Consider the following 16,688-nt stretch of genomic DNA (forward strand, 5'->3'; position numbering starts at 1 on the left):
AGGATTGTTTAACACTACGTTTATTCACTACAGCTAATACAAGATAACTGATTTAACAGTATAATACAAACATGTATACGTTCTTAGAACAGGCACGCTACACGCTAGTGCGGTGCAGGAGGGAGGAGCTACATTTCATGAACGAGTGACCATTACAACCTTGACAATATAAAAACAAATCTGCGACAAGGGTGCACAATTTGTTCCCATGGGAATACAAATTACTTGTGTGAAAATTGCATTTCCAAACCGGACGTAAATGTTGTTCAATAAAAAAAGGAAAGGGCTTTACAAAAGCCTATCTGTTGTCAACTGGACGAGTAGACTGGTTGGACAGATCATACATTCAAACATCCGCAAGAGCCGTGTGGAGGAGCATTTTAAATTCTGTGTCTAGTTTAGTAATAGGTTATTCAATGTTTCTATTTAAAATGCACATGGTGCTATTCCGACTATTTATTATAAGTATTATTTTTGTGCTTTCATGAAAGTTATTAATTGTATTTTAATTAAGCTGTCTTGTGTACACATTTAACCTTGTCAGAGATACTAGTAGTTTAATCCAAAAAGCTATAAAAAATAAATATTTTATACTTCTTTGTTTAATCTAAATCTCTTAATTAATATTTTACTTAACATATACTGTATATGTTTAAATAAATATCCTTAAAACACGTTATTATGTCTTCGAAAAATAGCACATGAGCTAATGTTAACTTGTTATATTGTAAAGCTGCTTGTATCTTTATTCCTCGCTGAAACGAACGAATGACCGTAAGGACGAGATAAAGGCGTTACGCCCCTTGAACAAAGCTCTCCAATTGTAAACATTCACGTTTCTAATTGCCCTATGTAAGCGTGTTATGGACTTCAAAAGCATACAGTATTATTAAAAGGTCTGAAAATAGATAAAGCTATGAACAGGTCCAAAATATATACCTACGATTTTCTTAGCTTTAGACGTTTGAAGGGATGTATCGATAGGGGTATCAATTCACTCGTCCCCTAGTCAACTCGTTCCTCGGGCAACTCGTCCCCGTTTTGGTCATTTCGTCCCCCAAATTTGGTCAATTCGTAAGTTTTCAGGGTGAGTTAGAATATTACCTCATCATTTCAGTTTGAACTGGGTATTGCCTAAATTGAACTGGGTATTCTAAAACAGGTTACCTGTCCTCATGATTTTTGCTTAAAAATTTGTACCCATGCATTACTGTGGGAGCTTATTAACTTGTTTATGCTTTCATCATGGATGAAACTGTAGGACAAGAAATAAACAAAATAAAGGACACTCGATCGCTATATTGCAGTACATGGAATATAACATTGCAATACGATGGTAAAAAAACAAAGTTTCAAAAAGTTAATATATGATAAAAGTATGAAGATAATGAATAACGGGATATAAGTTATGTACTACAAATGTATGACAAAATACCATGAAGATAGTCATATAATGAAATAACATTTTAATATTTTTGATAAAGGTCTGCCTTATTCTATATACAGGTATTACATATAATTCACTAACTTTAGTACCTATTTGAACGTATTAATTGTAGCAGGACACTCGCATATTCTATTTTATGAAGTAAATAATGTAAGCATGTCAATAATAAAGACTTTAAGCATGGGCGAGGACAAAGGCCTTTTTTATTAACACGATTGCCGAAACGCTAAAATTTCTGATCAACATTCTTGGCCTAATACATCGAACAACTTTGTATTATAATATTGAAAATACTTTCACAACCTGTTCCAAAACCGAGGCTCACTGAATTACTAATATGTTAGTAATAACAGCTTTCTGTTTTAAATCTATGTAAAATTTCTTTCCGCCATACGAGAGCTGTTCAAAAATAACTTTTGCTGTCAAAAGCCGCATATTGTGTAAAGGGCAATGTGAAATATATCATTGCAATTCGCAATATTTCTTTAAATTGGTCACACCTTTTTGTAACATTTTTGCAGATAGGCAAAGCGCATAGAACCATCAGACCGAGAGTATGGCGTCATTCGGACGTGGGAGGCGGAAGTAAACGGTGTTTGAACTAAGTACTACTATTTATTAAGCATGTAATGTCGTCATTGCCTCGCATAGATAATGAAACAGTTGTTTAGTTACATAGTGACCACTTATTAAAGACAAATATCTTTGAAGGAGCCAACTACTTTAATGAAATTTCAACTAAGAATTTATATCAGTTTATCAGCTTTGGGATCTAACTAAGATCTCACTTCCACCACACTTGTAGCACAGGAATTCAGCACAAAAACATACTTACTTTTTCTATTGATTTTGATTTGTTAACTTCTTTCTTGTCAGTTTGAAATCCTGGTATATAGTTCAGAAAATAAAAGCATATTGTAGAGGTAAAGGTAAGTCAGTCAAATTATAAAAATTAAATCACTTAAATTCATGTACCGCAGCAGCTCAATACCACCTTTTTATGACATGCTATTGTTATATGTCTATGTATGTATTGTACATTAGTCAATATGGTAAGGTATATGATGTAAAAATTGAATCGGGTCAGACATTAATTAAACATTTGATATTACCTATTGATATTTTGTTTATATTTTGGAACATGCGTTCATATAAACATACAATATGCAGTATATTTTACATGCATGTTTTATTATAAAAACATGGTGTATAAAGTTAGTTTACTCTTGGTATAGTTTTCACCAGTAAGACAGAGGTGCAAATGAATTGAAAATTATAACTAAACATTGAGTTTTTACTGCTGTCATATTCAAAATGATGCCATGGTCAAACCTAAGTCAAAATCCCGGGAAAACTGCAGTTTAGATAAGTAAAAAGCCCAAAATTGTCACTAATGGAATGGAACACACCGTAATGCGTTGCAACTGTATCCACCGCTCCTGCATTGGAATTATTTTTGGTTGATTATGTAATATTCTTGCATTGACAATTCGGCACTTACGAGGAAATAGTTGTTGTTTGATAGTATCATACTTACGCTACAGTGCAAAAGTAATCAGGGGTCGTTTTATGCAGAAAACTTCAATTTTAATAGAAATTTTACAGAAAACGGCAGCCCTTCATCAAACTACAGAAGTGTTTACATTATTGGCAAGGAATATTGCATTGAATAAATGTTTGTGACTTGAAAAGTACATAATATTATGTGGGCTCCTGTCTCACTGTTGTTTCCAGCTAAAGGTGAAAAAATAAGGTAAAACTCATTAGAAAACTTAGCGATTAGATTCACCTGGCCATATTTATCGACTGCTTCTGTGACGAATCCGCCACTGCCACGGCGTTGGAACCACCGCATCTGCGAAAGCTATGACCAGTGTGTAAATACAGTGTGACATAATTATTTATAATAAGATTTTAAGAAAGAGTTACATATATTAACTGTTTATCAATTATTAAATGGATAAGCGACAGAAACATTTAATGAAGCAAGTAAAGATTACTTTCACTGTAATAAACATGTTAATCCATCGGTACTATATACTTATATTATATGTTATATTAAAGTTACTAAGTTGTAGCTGTAACTAAGTTATTATATCCATTTTTGATAAATTTATAAAGACACGAGTCTGGCTGAATTTCTTCCTTTAAGTATAATATTTGTGCCAATTGTGAAAAATACCTGTCAAACGCGATACTGTGCTGCTTTAACATTTATCAAATTTTAAAAGGGGTATTTGAAAAGGTGTTAATTACATACAATCACTTTTACTGTCAATGCTCAGACTGATTAAACGGTGTTAATAGGGAATCAATCCTGCCGATTTTTGTCAATCCCTCTACGGTAACATGCAATATACCGAATGAGATATACTATCAAATTAAAAAAATGTGGTCTTCCGACATGTGCACAGAGCGTCTGACTTTGGATTTTTTGGAAGAATACGCTTTTCCTTGTGCGTAATAAGCGTCCAGATAACTTATAAAACTTGTGTTAAATACTTGAATTACAAAACAATCACAATTAGGCCTAAATAAAATTCTTTGTTTCCGGTAACATGCTCAAAAAGGTAGGTCGGAAATATTTTTTAGCTCACCTGTCACATAGTGACAAGGTGAGCTTTTGTGATCACGCAGCGTCCGTCGTCCGTCCGTCCGTGCGTTAGTCCGTCCGTCCGTAAACTTTTGCTTGTGACCACTCTAGAGGTCACATTTTTCGTGGGATGTTTATGAAAGTTGGTAAGAATGTTCACCTTGATGATATCTAGGTCAAGTTCGAAACTGGGTCACGTGCCATCAAAAACTAGGTCAGTAGGTCTAAAAATAGAAAAACCTTGTGACCTCTCTAGAGGCCATATATTTCATGAGATCTTCATGAAAATTGGTCAGAATGTTCACCTTGATGATATCTAGGTCAAGTTCGAAACTGGGTCAAGTGCCATCAAAAACTAGGTCAGTAGGTCTAAAAATAGAAAAACCTTGTGACCTCTCTAGAGGCCATATATTTCACAAAATCTTCATGAAAATTGGTCAGAACGTTCACCTTGATGATATCTAGGTCAAGTTCTAAACTGGGTGACGTGCCATCAAAAACTAGGTCAGTAGGTCAAATAATAGAAAAACCTTGTGACCTCTCTAAAGGCCATATTTTTCATGGGATCTGTATGAAAGTTGGTCTGAATGTTCATCTTGATGATATCTAGGTCAGGTTCGAAACTGGGTCACGTGCGGTCAAAAACTAGGTCAGTAGGTCTAAAAATAGAAAAACCTTGTGACCTCTCTAGAGGCCATATATTTCATGAGATCTTCATGAAAATTGGTCAGAATGTTCACCTTGATGATATCTAGGTCAAGTTCGAAAGTGGGTCACATATCTAAAAAAACTAGGTCAGTAGGTCAAATAATAGAAAAACCTTGTGACCTCTCTAGAGGCCATATTTTTCATGGGATCTGTATGAAAGTTATTCTGAATGTTCATCTTGATGATATCTAGGTCAAGTTCGAAAGTGGGTCACGTGCCATCAAAAACTAGGTCAGTAGGTCAAATAATAGGAAAACCTTGTGACCTCTCTAAAGGCCATATTTTTCATGGGATCTGTATGAAAATTGGTCTGAATGTTCATCTTGATGATATCTAGGTCAAGTTCGAAACAGGGTCATGTGCGGTCAAAAACTAGGTCAGTAGGTCTAAAAATAGAAAAACCTTGTGACCTCTCTAGAGGCCGTACTTGTGAATGGATCTTCAAAAAATTGTCAGAATGTTCATCTTGATGATATCTAGGTCAAATTCGAAAGTAGGGCACGTGCCATCAAAAACTAGGTCAGTAGGTCAAATAATGAAAAAACGTTGTGACCTCTCTAGAGGCCATATTTTTCATGGAATCTGTATGAAAGTTGGTCTGAATGTTTATCTTGATGATATATAGGTCAAGTTTGAAACTGGGTCAACTGCGATCAAAAACTAGGTCAGTAGATCTTGAAATAGAAAAACCTTGTGACCTCTCTAGAGGCCATACCCTTGAATGGATCTTCATGAAAATTGGTCAGAATGTTCACCTTGATGATATCTAGGTCAAGTTTGAAACTGGGTCACATGCCTTAAAAAACTAGGTCGGTAGGTCAAATAATAAAAAAACCTTGTGACCTCTCTTGAGGCCATACTTTTTCATGGGATCTGTATGAAAATTGGTCTGAATGTTCACCTTGATGATATCTAGGTCAGTTTTGAAACTGGGTAAAATGTGGTCAAAAACGAGGTCAATAGGTCTAAAATTAGAAAAATCTTTTGACATCTCTAGAGGCCATGTTTTTCAATGGATCTTCATGAAAATTGATCTGAATGTTCACCTTGATGATATCTAGGTCATTTTCGAAACTGGGTCACGTGCGGTCAAAAACTAGGTCAGTAGGTAACGTGGGCCACGTGCTATCAAAAACTAGGTCAGTAGGTCAAATTATAGGAAAACCTGGTGACCTCTCTAAAGGCCATATTTTTCATGGGATCTGTATGAAAGTTGGTCTGAATGTTTATCTTGATGATATCTAGGTCATTTTCGAAACTGGGTCACGTGCGGTCAAAAACTAGGCCAGTAGGTATAAAAATAGAAAAACCTTGTGACCTCTCTAGAGGCCATTTTTTTCACGAGATCTTCATGAAAATTAGTGAGAATGTTCACCTTGATGATATCTAGGTAAAGTTCAAAACAGGGTCACGTACCTTCGAAAACTAGGTCAATAAGTCAAATAATAGAAAAACCTTGTGACCTCTCTAGAGACCATATTTTTCAATGGATCTTCATGAAAATTGGTCAGAATTTTTATCTTGAAAATATCTAGGTCAAGTTCAAAACTGGGTCACATGAGCTCAGAAACTAGGTCACTATGTCAAATAATAGAAAAAACGATGTCATACTCAAAACTGGGTCATGTGGGAAGAGGTGAGCGATTCAGGACCATCATGGTCCTCTTGTTTTATTATTGAGACTTTTTGGAAATTATTTTTGTGTCAAAAAATGAATACAAATAAGGGGAGTTATGCCTTTAGAGCATCAGTAAGTTGTTTTAATAAAATTTCACTCATTTAGGCTACATGCACAGAGCGTCTGACTTTGGATTTTTTGGAAGAATATGCTTTTTCCTTGTGCGTAATAAGCGTCCAAATAACTTGTCCAAACCGCAACGTCTTGCACATCAGTACAAATATGTGCAGTACTTATTGTTTTTTTATTCCAAAATCTACCTTTAAATTGATACAAACGCATATTTCTGGAAAAGCTGATGACTGTTACGATTCCTGATTGAGGCATTGCCTTATTTCATATTAGTGATGTTGATTGGATTGATTGAGACACTGATCGTTTTTTAATAGATCTATATCAATTATCTTTTCAAAAGTTTATGGAAAGAATAACAGTTGTAGATATTTGCTAGACAGAACTCATTTATCACAAATACTGAAGTAGTATATTTGTTTTATGTATGAGAATCCACTTGTAACGACAAGTGTAATTTCACATAAAATCAGACATTTTTTAAAAAACATTTTTTTAAAAAAAAATATCGCTTTTTATAAAACTTGTGTTAAATACTTGAATTTCAAAACAATCACAATTAGGCTTAAAAACAATTTCTATGTTTCCGGTAACATGCTCAAAAAAATTAGAGAAGGTAGGTCGGAAATTTTTTTTTTAGCTCACCTGTCACATAGTGACAAGGTGAGCTTTTGTGATCACCTTCGTCCATTGTCCATGCGTCCGTCCGTCAACAATTTCTTGTCTTGGCTCCTTTCTTGAACTGGCCGGATTCCATTATGGGTTCCAGAGTTATGGCCCCTGAAAGGGCCAGAATTAGCTATTTTGACCTTGTCTGCACAATTGCAGCTTCATTTATGATTTTATTTTAACCAAACTTGCACACAACTTGTATCACTATAAGATCTTGGTTCCTTTCTTGAACTGGCTAGATTCCATTGTGGGTTCCAGAGTTATGGCCCCTGAAAGGGCCAGAATTAGCTATTTTGACCTTGTCTGCACAATAGCAACTTCATTTATGATTTGAATTTAATCAAACTTGCACAAAACTTGTGTTGCCATAAGATCTCAATTCCTTTGTTGAACCGGCCAGATCCCATAATGGGTTCAGAGTTATGGCCCCTGAAAGGGCCAAAATTAGCAATTTTGACCTTGTCTGCACAATAGCAACTTCATTTTTGATTTGATTTTAACCAAACTTGCACACAACTTGTATTACCACAAGATCTTGGTTCCTTTATTGAACTGGCCAGATTCCGTCATGGGTTCCAGAGTTATGGCCCCTTAAAGGTCCAAAATTGGCTATTTTGGCTTTTGCAGCCATATAGAGACTTCATATATGGTTTTATTTGATACAAACTTCCAAAATATCTTCAACAACAATAAATCTTGGATTCCATGACAAATCAGATCCAGTCATAGGTTTCAGAGTATATCTGATTACCTCCCCTGATTGTAGTCAAAATGGATTTATATCAGTAAGTACTTATAGGACTTACTTGAAATTTCATTATTGTCATTAGTTGGACTGAGCCAATCAGGGTAGATAACTATGGACTGATTTTATGTCAAATTACCTCCCTTTATTTCAAATTAAAATGGATATATCTCCGTAACTAATGAAGATACTGATCTGAAATTTCATTTATGTCAACAGATTTATTTGGCAGATCCTTCTTTTGTTCACTTACAATAATTTACTTTTTAATTACATATTCTTCCCTTTTACGTTACTATAAATAGCTTATTTTTAGTAACTTTTTTATTATTGGCCGTAGGGAAAAACCGAGACCACTTTTTGTGGTACAACATGGATGGTACCTCCAATTTTTAGGTGTATTTTGACATATCTGTACCTTGTAAGAATTTTTTTTTCTTTTTGGTTAAATTTCTTTCCTTTGTCGTTCCTGTCCTTTGGACTTAGATATTTTTTCTGAGGACCTTCTTGTCCTCAAGTGCAATGATAACAGGTGAGCGATATAGGGCCATCATGGCCCTCTTGTTATTATTGAGACTTTTTGGAAATTATTTTTGTGTCAAAAAATGAATACAAATAAGGGGAGTTATGCCTTTAGAGCATCAGTAAGTTGTTTTAATAAAATTTCACTCATTTAGGCTACATGCATAATTATATACTTTTGGTTCCTAGTGGTACAAAGTTTTTGCTAGATATTTAAGATTATAAATAACCCAAAATATTGTGCAGAAGGTTTAAGGTTTAGGAGTATATACTATATCATCAAAACACAGAAATATTTGATAAACTAACAACATCTTTACCAATATTTTACCTGACCATTACATGTTCTGCCGTACTGTCCCGTACGACGGATACTTAAAATGTTCTGAAAAAGTTGTCCCTCTTTAAAATGGATGCGTTCCACCTACTTATGGGAAATTTCTACACTTGTACATTATTGCAAATGCATCAAAACGAACATAATATGTAACAGTTCTTTGAAAATGGTGAGTTTTTAAAGGCGTTTAACTGTCCAGAAGTGTGGCCCCTTTATGCAGTCCTTTTCCAGAATTCAATGTTTATATCTGTATACAGACACCTGTTTCATAGAGTAAGATACATGTTTTACATGCTGTTCAATTTTCATGTGAAACAACTCTTTCTTTATCAATAAATATATTTCTTACAAAATTACCAAATTAAAGAAATTAACAAATTAACCAATGAAACTGGAGATCAGAAATCTCAGACTGACCAGTAAAATTGTCCCTACATTATTAATAACTTAAGAAAGCTGGACAGGAAAAAAATGACTTATGGCTTCATAGCTTATCAATAAAATAATCAAAAAGACGTAAACAAACAAAGATAGTTTCCAAGCTGTTAAAATGATAATCTGTCTTAAAACTTAATTCTTATGTGTCAAAGGTACTTGAGAACAAAAAAATGTTTTCCTGTCAAAACTGTTACTTAATCAAAATTGCATGAAGTGTAAAAATTTTAACAATTTTTAGATTACTTAAAAACTTTAAGAATAACAACATTACATCTGAAAATAAGCACAATTATAAATTCAAAACATATTACGTATAGGTTAGTGTTTATTAGTAAGCATTTATCAAATTTGATAAATGCTTACTAATAAACACTAACCTGTTTAGTGTTTGAAATTATTTTTTGTTTACAAATTTAAGCTCTGCCTAGTGTATTTGACTTAACGGGTTAATAAACGACTGGAAGTAAGTGTTGATTTACTAATAAACTTTGATAATGTGGCAGTTGACCTCAATACAACCGGCACTGTTTATTTTCCAGTACAGGTAAATCCAATAATTGCTTTACAATAGATCAATGACGGATTATCTTTGAACACCCCTGAACTTATTGGGCTCAACTGCCACATTATCAAAGTTTGTTAGTACCAAAATAAATTTCCCGATAATTTAAAAAATACTGCAATGCCACTGGACAAAAAATAATTTCAAACACAAATCAATTAACATGCACACCCGCATACAAACTCAGTCATATTACTGTTAGTTACAAATAAAACTGATGTTACAAGAAGACCCAGGAATAGATCAGGCATCAAGTGTTTGTACATCTGTCTGTCATTTCATTAGTCTGTCCAGCACACTTTCTTACAAGTGTACTCAACTCCTCTTGCTGTTTGCATCCAGTTCATATTAAACTCACTATTCATCATTAACTTGAAGTGACATGGCAGATTGTTGGGCTGTTATGTCTAGTTTTTCATTACTTATGCTCCTTTTTGGACTTTAAATATGACAACATGACCTGTAGATTGTATTCATATACTCCAACAGTTTCATGCAATTCAAATGAAATTTGGTTTATTTTATACTCTTCTGTGAAATACTGAAATTTATCAGGGAAATAAAATTGATATTTTCACTGTTTCAAACAGTGAAAATATCATTTTTATTTTTCACTGGTGCAGAACTACATTTGAATGCAAAATGATATAAATTAAAAATGATAGGAAATTCCTTGAAAAATATTCTTCAGTAAAGGTAAAGATATATAAAAATAATATTAAAAGGATCATAAATATTTACATTTTATCATAATAAAATGTCAAAGAAATCAGAAAACATAATAGAACTATTTATAGTTGTTCTACAAAGACATCCTGATGTCACAACATTATCACGTTATGGTGCGATGCACGTAACGTTGCGCGGGAAAACTGAATATAATTTGGTTAAAACCATCAAAAATGCATAAAATAAATAGAAAATTTGTTTGTTTCAGTGTAAGATCGAAATATATTTCACTCGTGAACACCATAATTTACATTTCCACTCATGAAAATATTGCATTATAGCGTTCACTCGGTGAAATATATTTCGATCTTAAACTAAAACAAACAAATATTCTCTATATACATCATAAACAGCATGAAATAAACATGTCCCTTACAGAAGCAAGCCTCTGTGGCGTACATGCTGCGTATTTGCTGTGTATATGCCGCGAACACAGTAGTATGCCAGAGGAGTACATTTTACATACACCGCATGCGGCGTACATGCCGCATACTATTTCGAAGAGTACACAGCATGTACGCAGGAGGTCACTAGTACACTTCAAGTATGCAGCACAGACTCTGAAAATTTAAGGAGTACACTGCATGTACGCAGGAGGGACTTGTACAAGAAAATAGTACACTGCATGTACACCGCAGATACTTTGAAATTTGTGCAGTACACTTCATATACGCGGAAAGGACTTGTACAGTTTCTTTTGGCATTTATACTTATTTTTTTTATAAGTTAAAGTCTGAAGTACACTTCATATACGCGGAAAGGACTTGTACAATTTCTTTTGGCATTTATACTTATTTTTTTTATAAGTTAAAGTCTGAAGTACACTTCATATACGCAGGAGGGACTTGTTCATTTTCTTTTTGGTTTATACTTAGAATTTTTTTAGGTAAAAGTCTAAAGTACACTTCATGCAGGAAGGATTTGTACATTTTTTTTTTTTGGAAGCAAGAACTTGATTTCCGAGTAACTTTTATCCTAATAGCATAGAATAATTCAGATTATTCTGAACAATGAAAATTTGCCAAACTATATGCAATGTTCATTTGTGAAGCTTATAATTATATTCTTTTTCATTTTGAATTAATTTTGAGGGCCATGATGTAATAAATATGGGGAAAAAACATTTGATTTTTTTTTTCAGTAAGGTAACACCTGTATATGCAATTATAATGAAAAAGTGAGCTGTGTCTTACCCATGCTCCTCAGCATTTATCGCAGATTTGCCATATGCTTTAAGTGCACTTGTTACTCTTAAGTAATAGAAAGAGCATTGAAACTCGAGGGTAAACGATTTGTACGAGGGGGCGTAGCCTCCGAGTATAAATCGTTTACCCAAGAGTTTTAATGTTCTTTCTGTTTTGTATCATAGCCATCCATATATGGTAGTTGTAGGCGTTCCACACTGCCATAGACAGCAGTTCAGTGAGTACTTAAAATCCTTGCTTTACAAATGTGTAAAGCCCAGTTAAATAAACCAATGCTAGAGCAGAAATTAAATAAAATACACTTCGCTGTCTACTGTTCCAGACATGCTGGCATACTTTCCTATCCAACAGTGCGGTAACTAGCGTGCGGGTATTAAATACCTGCACACTTTTAGTTACCGTACTCTGTACTCAGAGTATACGAATTACCTGCACCAAATTTGTTAAGAAACAACACTGAGCTATGATACAATGTCCAAAGTCGAATTATGGTGCATTTTAGGTCACTATTTAAAACTGTTAATTTTAAACTAAATATGGTATTTTTGAGCATTATGAATTTTGTTTGATTTAGAAAAGGCTGCACATGCACAGTAAAACCTGTTCACAGCAGTTTCGCCACAAGAGTACATAGCATGTACACCACAGGAGTATACAGCATGTATGCAGCAGGAGTACACAGCATGTACGCCGCAGGAGTACACAGCATGTACGCCGCAGGGGTAGTACACCGCAGGCTCATTTGCATGTGAAAAGTGTATGTGCCACGTACATGCTGCGTACTATTTCTCCGGTGTACTTCCCGCGTACTAGATTCCTCCAGCGTACATCCTGTGTACTATGTAGTCCACAGCATGTACACAGCAAGTAGTACGCGGCAGAGCTCATTTGCATGTCAAAAGTGTACTACAAACATACTATCGGTGTGTGTGTGGTGTATATCCTGCGTACTATGTAAAGCCCTTGATTTCAGTACACATCATGTACGCGTCAAATACGCTGTATGTACACAGCAAGAGAACCCAGCAGGCCTTTTTCTTCTATAAGGGGTGTACAATTTTGGGAATTTTATTTCCAGTTATATTTTCTTGATTTATGCCTCTTTTTCACACTTCACAGTTTTACAGCAACATGAATACCTTGTTGCAACTTATTTCCTCCAGGTATTTTTGTATCTAATTCACATGAATCTTAGTACACACCATCAACATGAGCTGGACATAATCATATCTTTGGCAATTTCATGTCTGATTACTAGTATTTTAGCTTTCTATCAGGTGAATAAGTCAGTTGAAATGTTCTTCAGAAGACATCTCTGAAACCATGTGGTGGAAGTTGATTAAACTTGGCATATATGTTTCTTTGGTGGTCGTCTTTGAAACCTCAAAGAAATCCATTCCATGCAAAACTATATTTGCTATGAACATGAAAAAGAAAAACTTCAAAAATCTTCTTGCCTGAAACCATTAGACAATTATTTCACAGAAATTTTCCTTGGTTGAATCTACCAAGATTGTTCAAATAATATCAAAGTTAGTGAGAAAAAAAACATGGCTGCCTGATTGCTTTGACACTGTTCTCTATGTATAGTGGAAACTTTGAAAATTTTCTTGTCAAACTGCTGGTTCGATCTTGAAATAATTTCACAGAAATGTTTCATAAATGAATGTTTACCAAGATTGACAAGAAGTAAAAATAGAAAAAATCTTCAAATGCCATCTCCTGTAATACATTATTTTTGGTTGACCCTCTTCTGAAAGTGTCAAAGCCATTTTGAAATGTCAAAAACAGGACTGCTAGGGGATCGGTACCAGTTTTCTATAGACATCTGTGAGGAAAACTTCTGCTTCTGAATCTGCTTGTCAGTTTTCGAGGTAATTTCACAGAAATGTTTTTTGGATGACTCTTTTACCAAAACTGTTACCTGTTTAAGCTGTGAAACCAGGGCGAGTGATCTAGTGCCATCATGACCATTTGTCAGCAGATACTGCATGTATTAGCAGATACTGCGATATCATAGAATCAGCAATACAATATGAAACAAATATATGTAACACTAGCAGTGTTTCTGAAATGTGCCAGGGCACAGAACATGTCTAGCAAAATTTTGTATTATCTGGTAGAAAATTGGGAGTTTTACAATATGATTTTGGTCTTGTAAAGGCTGGGCCATATTGACAACCTCAGCACTTGATTTTGACCTCATTTCAGAGGCATTAATAATGTCAAAATTTGGAAATGATTTATCAGCACATTAAACAGATCCAACAGCATATTACTGCTGGGTATGTATTTTTATGCCCCCGAAGGGAGGCATATAGTTTTTGAACCGTCTGTCTGTCTGTCGGTCTGTCAGTCTGTCCGCAATTTTCGTGTCCGGTCCATATCTTTGTCATCGATGGATGGATTTTCAAATAACTTGGCATGAATGTGTACCACAGTAAGACGACGTGCAGTGCGCAAGACCCAGGTCCGTAGCTCAAAGGTCAAGGTCACACTTAGACGTTAAAGGATAGTGCATTGATGGGCGTGTCCGGTCCATATCTTTGTCATCGATGGATGGATTTTCAAATAACTTGGCATGAATGTGTACCACAGTAAGACGACGTGCAGTGCGCAAGACCCAGGTCCGTAGCTCAAAGGTCAAGGTCACACTTAGACGTTAAAGGATAGTGCATTGATGGGCGTGTCCGGTCCATATCTTTGTCATCGATGGATGGATTTTCAAATAACTTGGCATGAATGTGTACCACAGTAAGATGACGTGCAGTGCGCAAGACCCAGGTCCGTAGCTCAAAGGTTAAGGTCACACTTAGACGTTAAAGGATAGTGCATTGATGGGCGTGTCCAGTCCATATCTTTGTCATCGATGGATGGATTTTCAAATAACTTGGCATGAATGTGTACCACAATAAGACGACGTGTCACACACAAGACCCAGGTCCGTAGCTCAAAGGTCAAGGTCACACTTAGACGTTAAAGATCATTTTTCATGATAGTGCATTGATAGGCATGTCCGGTCCATATCTTTGTCATTCATGCATGGATTTTAAAATAACTATGCATGAATGTGTGACACAGTAAGACGATGTGTCGCGCGCAAGACCCAGGTCCGTAGGTCAAAGGTCCTAAACTCTAACATCGGCCATAACTATTCATTCAAAGTGCCATCGGGGGCATGTGTCATCCTACGGAGACAGCTCTTGTTTCAAACTGGTTTTATTTTCAGGTCATTATTGGTTCGATGTCAAAGGTCAGTTTTTATGAAGAGAAATAAGAATGCCAAAGTTACGGAATCCACGAGTTGTAAAAATATTTTTCTCCTCGCCTTTCGGTGGTATGGAAGAGGAACGTGAAGAACTGACAAGGCGCTACTTTCCATCTATCCATCACCTTTGTAATTCTTACGGGTTGCAATTTGCTGCTGTAGATATGCGATGGGGAATCACTTCAGAGTCATCTGATAATGCACAAGTAATTAGTATCTGTCTGCGGGAGATTGACAGATCCGATATGTTTATAGGATTCTTTGGACAGGTAGGGCAGATGTTTGACATAAAGACTGAAAAAGATAGAATGCAGCCATTCACCTCCTTCTAAAAGTGTCATTTTTAAAAGCAATCTAACTTTCTGAAAGAGTTGAATAGTTGTGATTTAAGCAGATTCAAAACACAAAATGTTACGTCATGTCTACGATCAGCACTGATTTTCAAGCGATGACCAACACGATATGCCTGCCAAACATTTTAATGATGTCACATTTATAATTTGACATTATTGGTGTAATGCTTACACTTCACATCAGTATTCACCCAATTTATGAAAAGGTAGCTTAAAAAATAGTTTAGTGGCAAGTACTGTTTTTGCATATGTAAAATAGAAAGAGACAAAATTGGGCCGGATGACGTCTCATGATGTTGCCATGGGGACTAGCATTTACTTATTATTTATCCAGAGACTGTATAATTTTGCCATATCAACTCGGTATTCCCTAGTGTACAATATGTGGCAGTTTCATTTTTTTTTTGATGATACATGAAAAATTGAGAGCACTTTTCTGGGTATTTGTTGAACACCCCTCGTAGTTCTTATTCACTGTTCACCAAACATGGTCACAATGTGGGCATAATATCTCAGGCAGATTTGATAACCAGTTGGATTGCGCCAGATGCTCTGGAGTTGGTCACAGTGTTCATGGGCATAATATCTCAGCAAAGTTCAATAACCAGCCAGATTGTTGGAGAGACTCTGGAGTTGTGGCCCTTGAATTATTAAAATTTGCAAAAATTGACAGTGTCTGCTCCTTTACTTGAGTAGGTCTTATCCAGTGTTCATCATTCTTGGTCACAGTGTTTTTTTGGCATACTATCTTATTTCTGACTCTTACAAACCATAGAGAAAAACCGTTAAGAAAAAATGGAAAGAGAATTTTCTATTTCAACAGACTTAGTAAATCTATGCACTTGTAGAAGCATGTCAGTTTAAATTGGTTTAGATAATTATATATTTTTTGAAAGCATTTATACAATCAGCAATTGTTTACCTGATTAAGATCAGCATACTGTAGAATTCATATTATGAATATATTTCAGAGATATGGCTGGCACGGTGCTGATGATACAGGATTACAAAAGAATTTTGACAATGCTTTGACACTTTATCCTTGGTTGGAACAGTTTAGGGACAAAAGTGTAACCGAGTTAGAATTTCTGCATGGATTCCTAAATGAGCCTGGCCATCTTCCAGCAGCTATTTTCTTTAGAGATAATGTAAATAATAAAAAATATTTTAAGACAATAAGTATATCCTCTTTTCTCGTATTCTCAGGATTTCTAGTATTCTCGTTTTTTGCCTTACAGCTGTTGTCAAATGATATAGTGTTTGTTTTTTTTTCTAGACAGGTATGTGTCAAAACTGACACGCCGGAAATTTCAAGTGATTTAAAACACAAATGGATGAAAATATGAATTTTCAAAAGAA

General features: G+C 35.1%; 1 protein-coding gene across 5 annotated transcripts in view; it reads left to right on the forward strand.

Annotated features, from left to right (window-relative positions):
• Positions 1-16,688, forward strand: part of LOC123530827 (TPR repeat-containing protein DDB_G0287407-like) — an 81,170-nt gene that overhangs the window by 3,981 nt on the left and 60,501 nt on the right. For 2 of the 5 annotated variants that reach the window (XM_045311623.2, XM_045311605.2), the window contains exons 2-3: positions 14,938-15,245; positions 16,301-16,477. In XM_045311623.2, the coding sequence (XP_045167558.2) occupies positions 14,988-15,245; positions 16,301-16,477 (435 nt within the window). In that variant the 5' untranslated portion in view covers positions 14,938-14,987. Of the gene's footprint in view, positions 1-790; positions 897-953; positions 1,088-1,828; positions 2,053-14,937; positions 15,246-16,300; positions 16,478-16,688 lie in introns of those variants that run through there. The other 3 variants (XM_045311612.2, XM_045311629.2, XM_045311617.2) reach the window with 3 other exon arrangements.

This window comes from Mercenaria mercenaria, chromosome 1, assembly GCF_021730395.1.
Source record: "Mercenaria mercenaria strain notata chromosome 1, MADL_Memer_1, whole genome shotgun sequence".
Classification (NCBI taxonomy): Eukaryota; Metazoa; Mollusca; class Bivalvia; order Venerida; family Veneridae; genus Mercenaria; species Mercenaria mercenaria.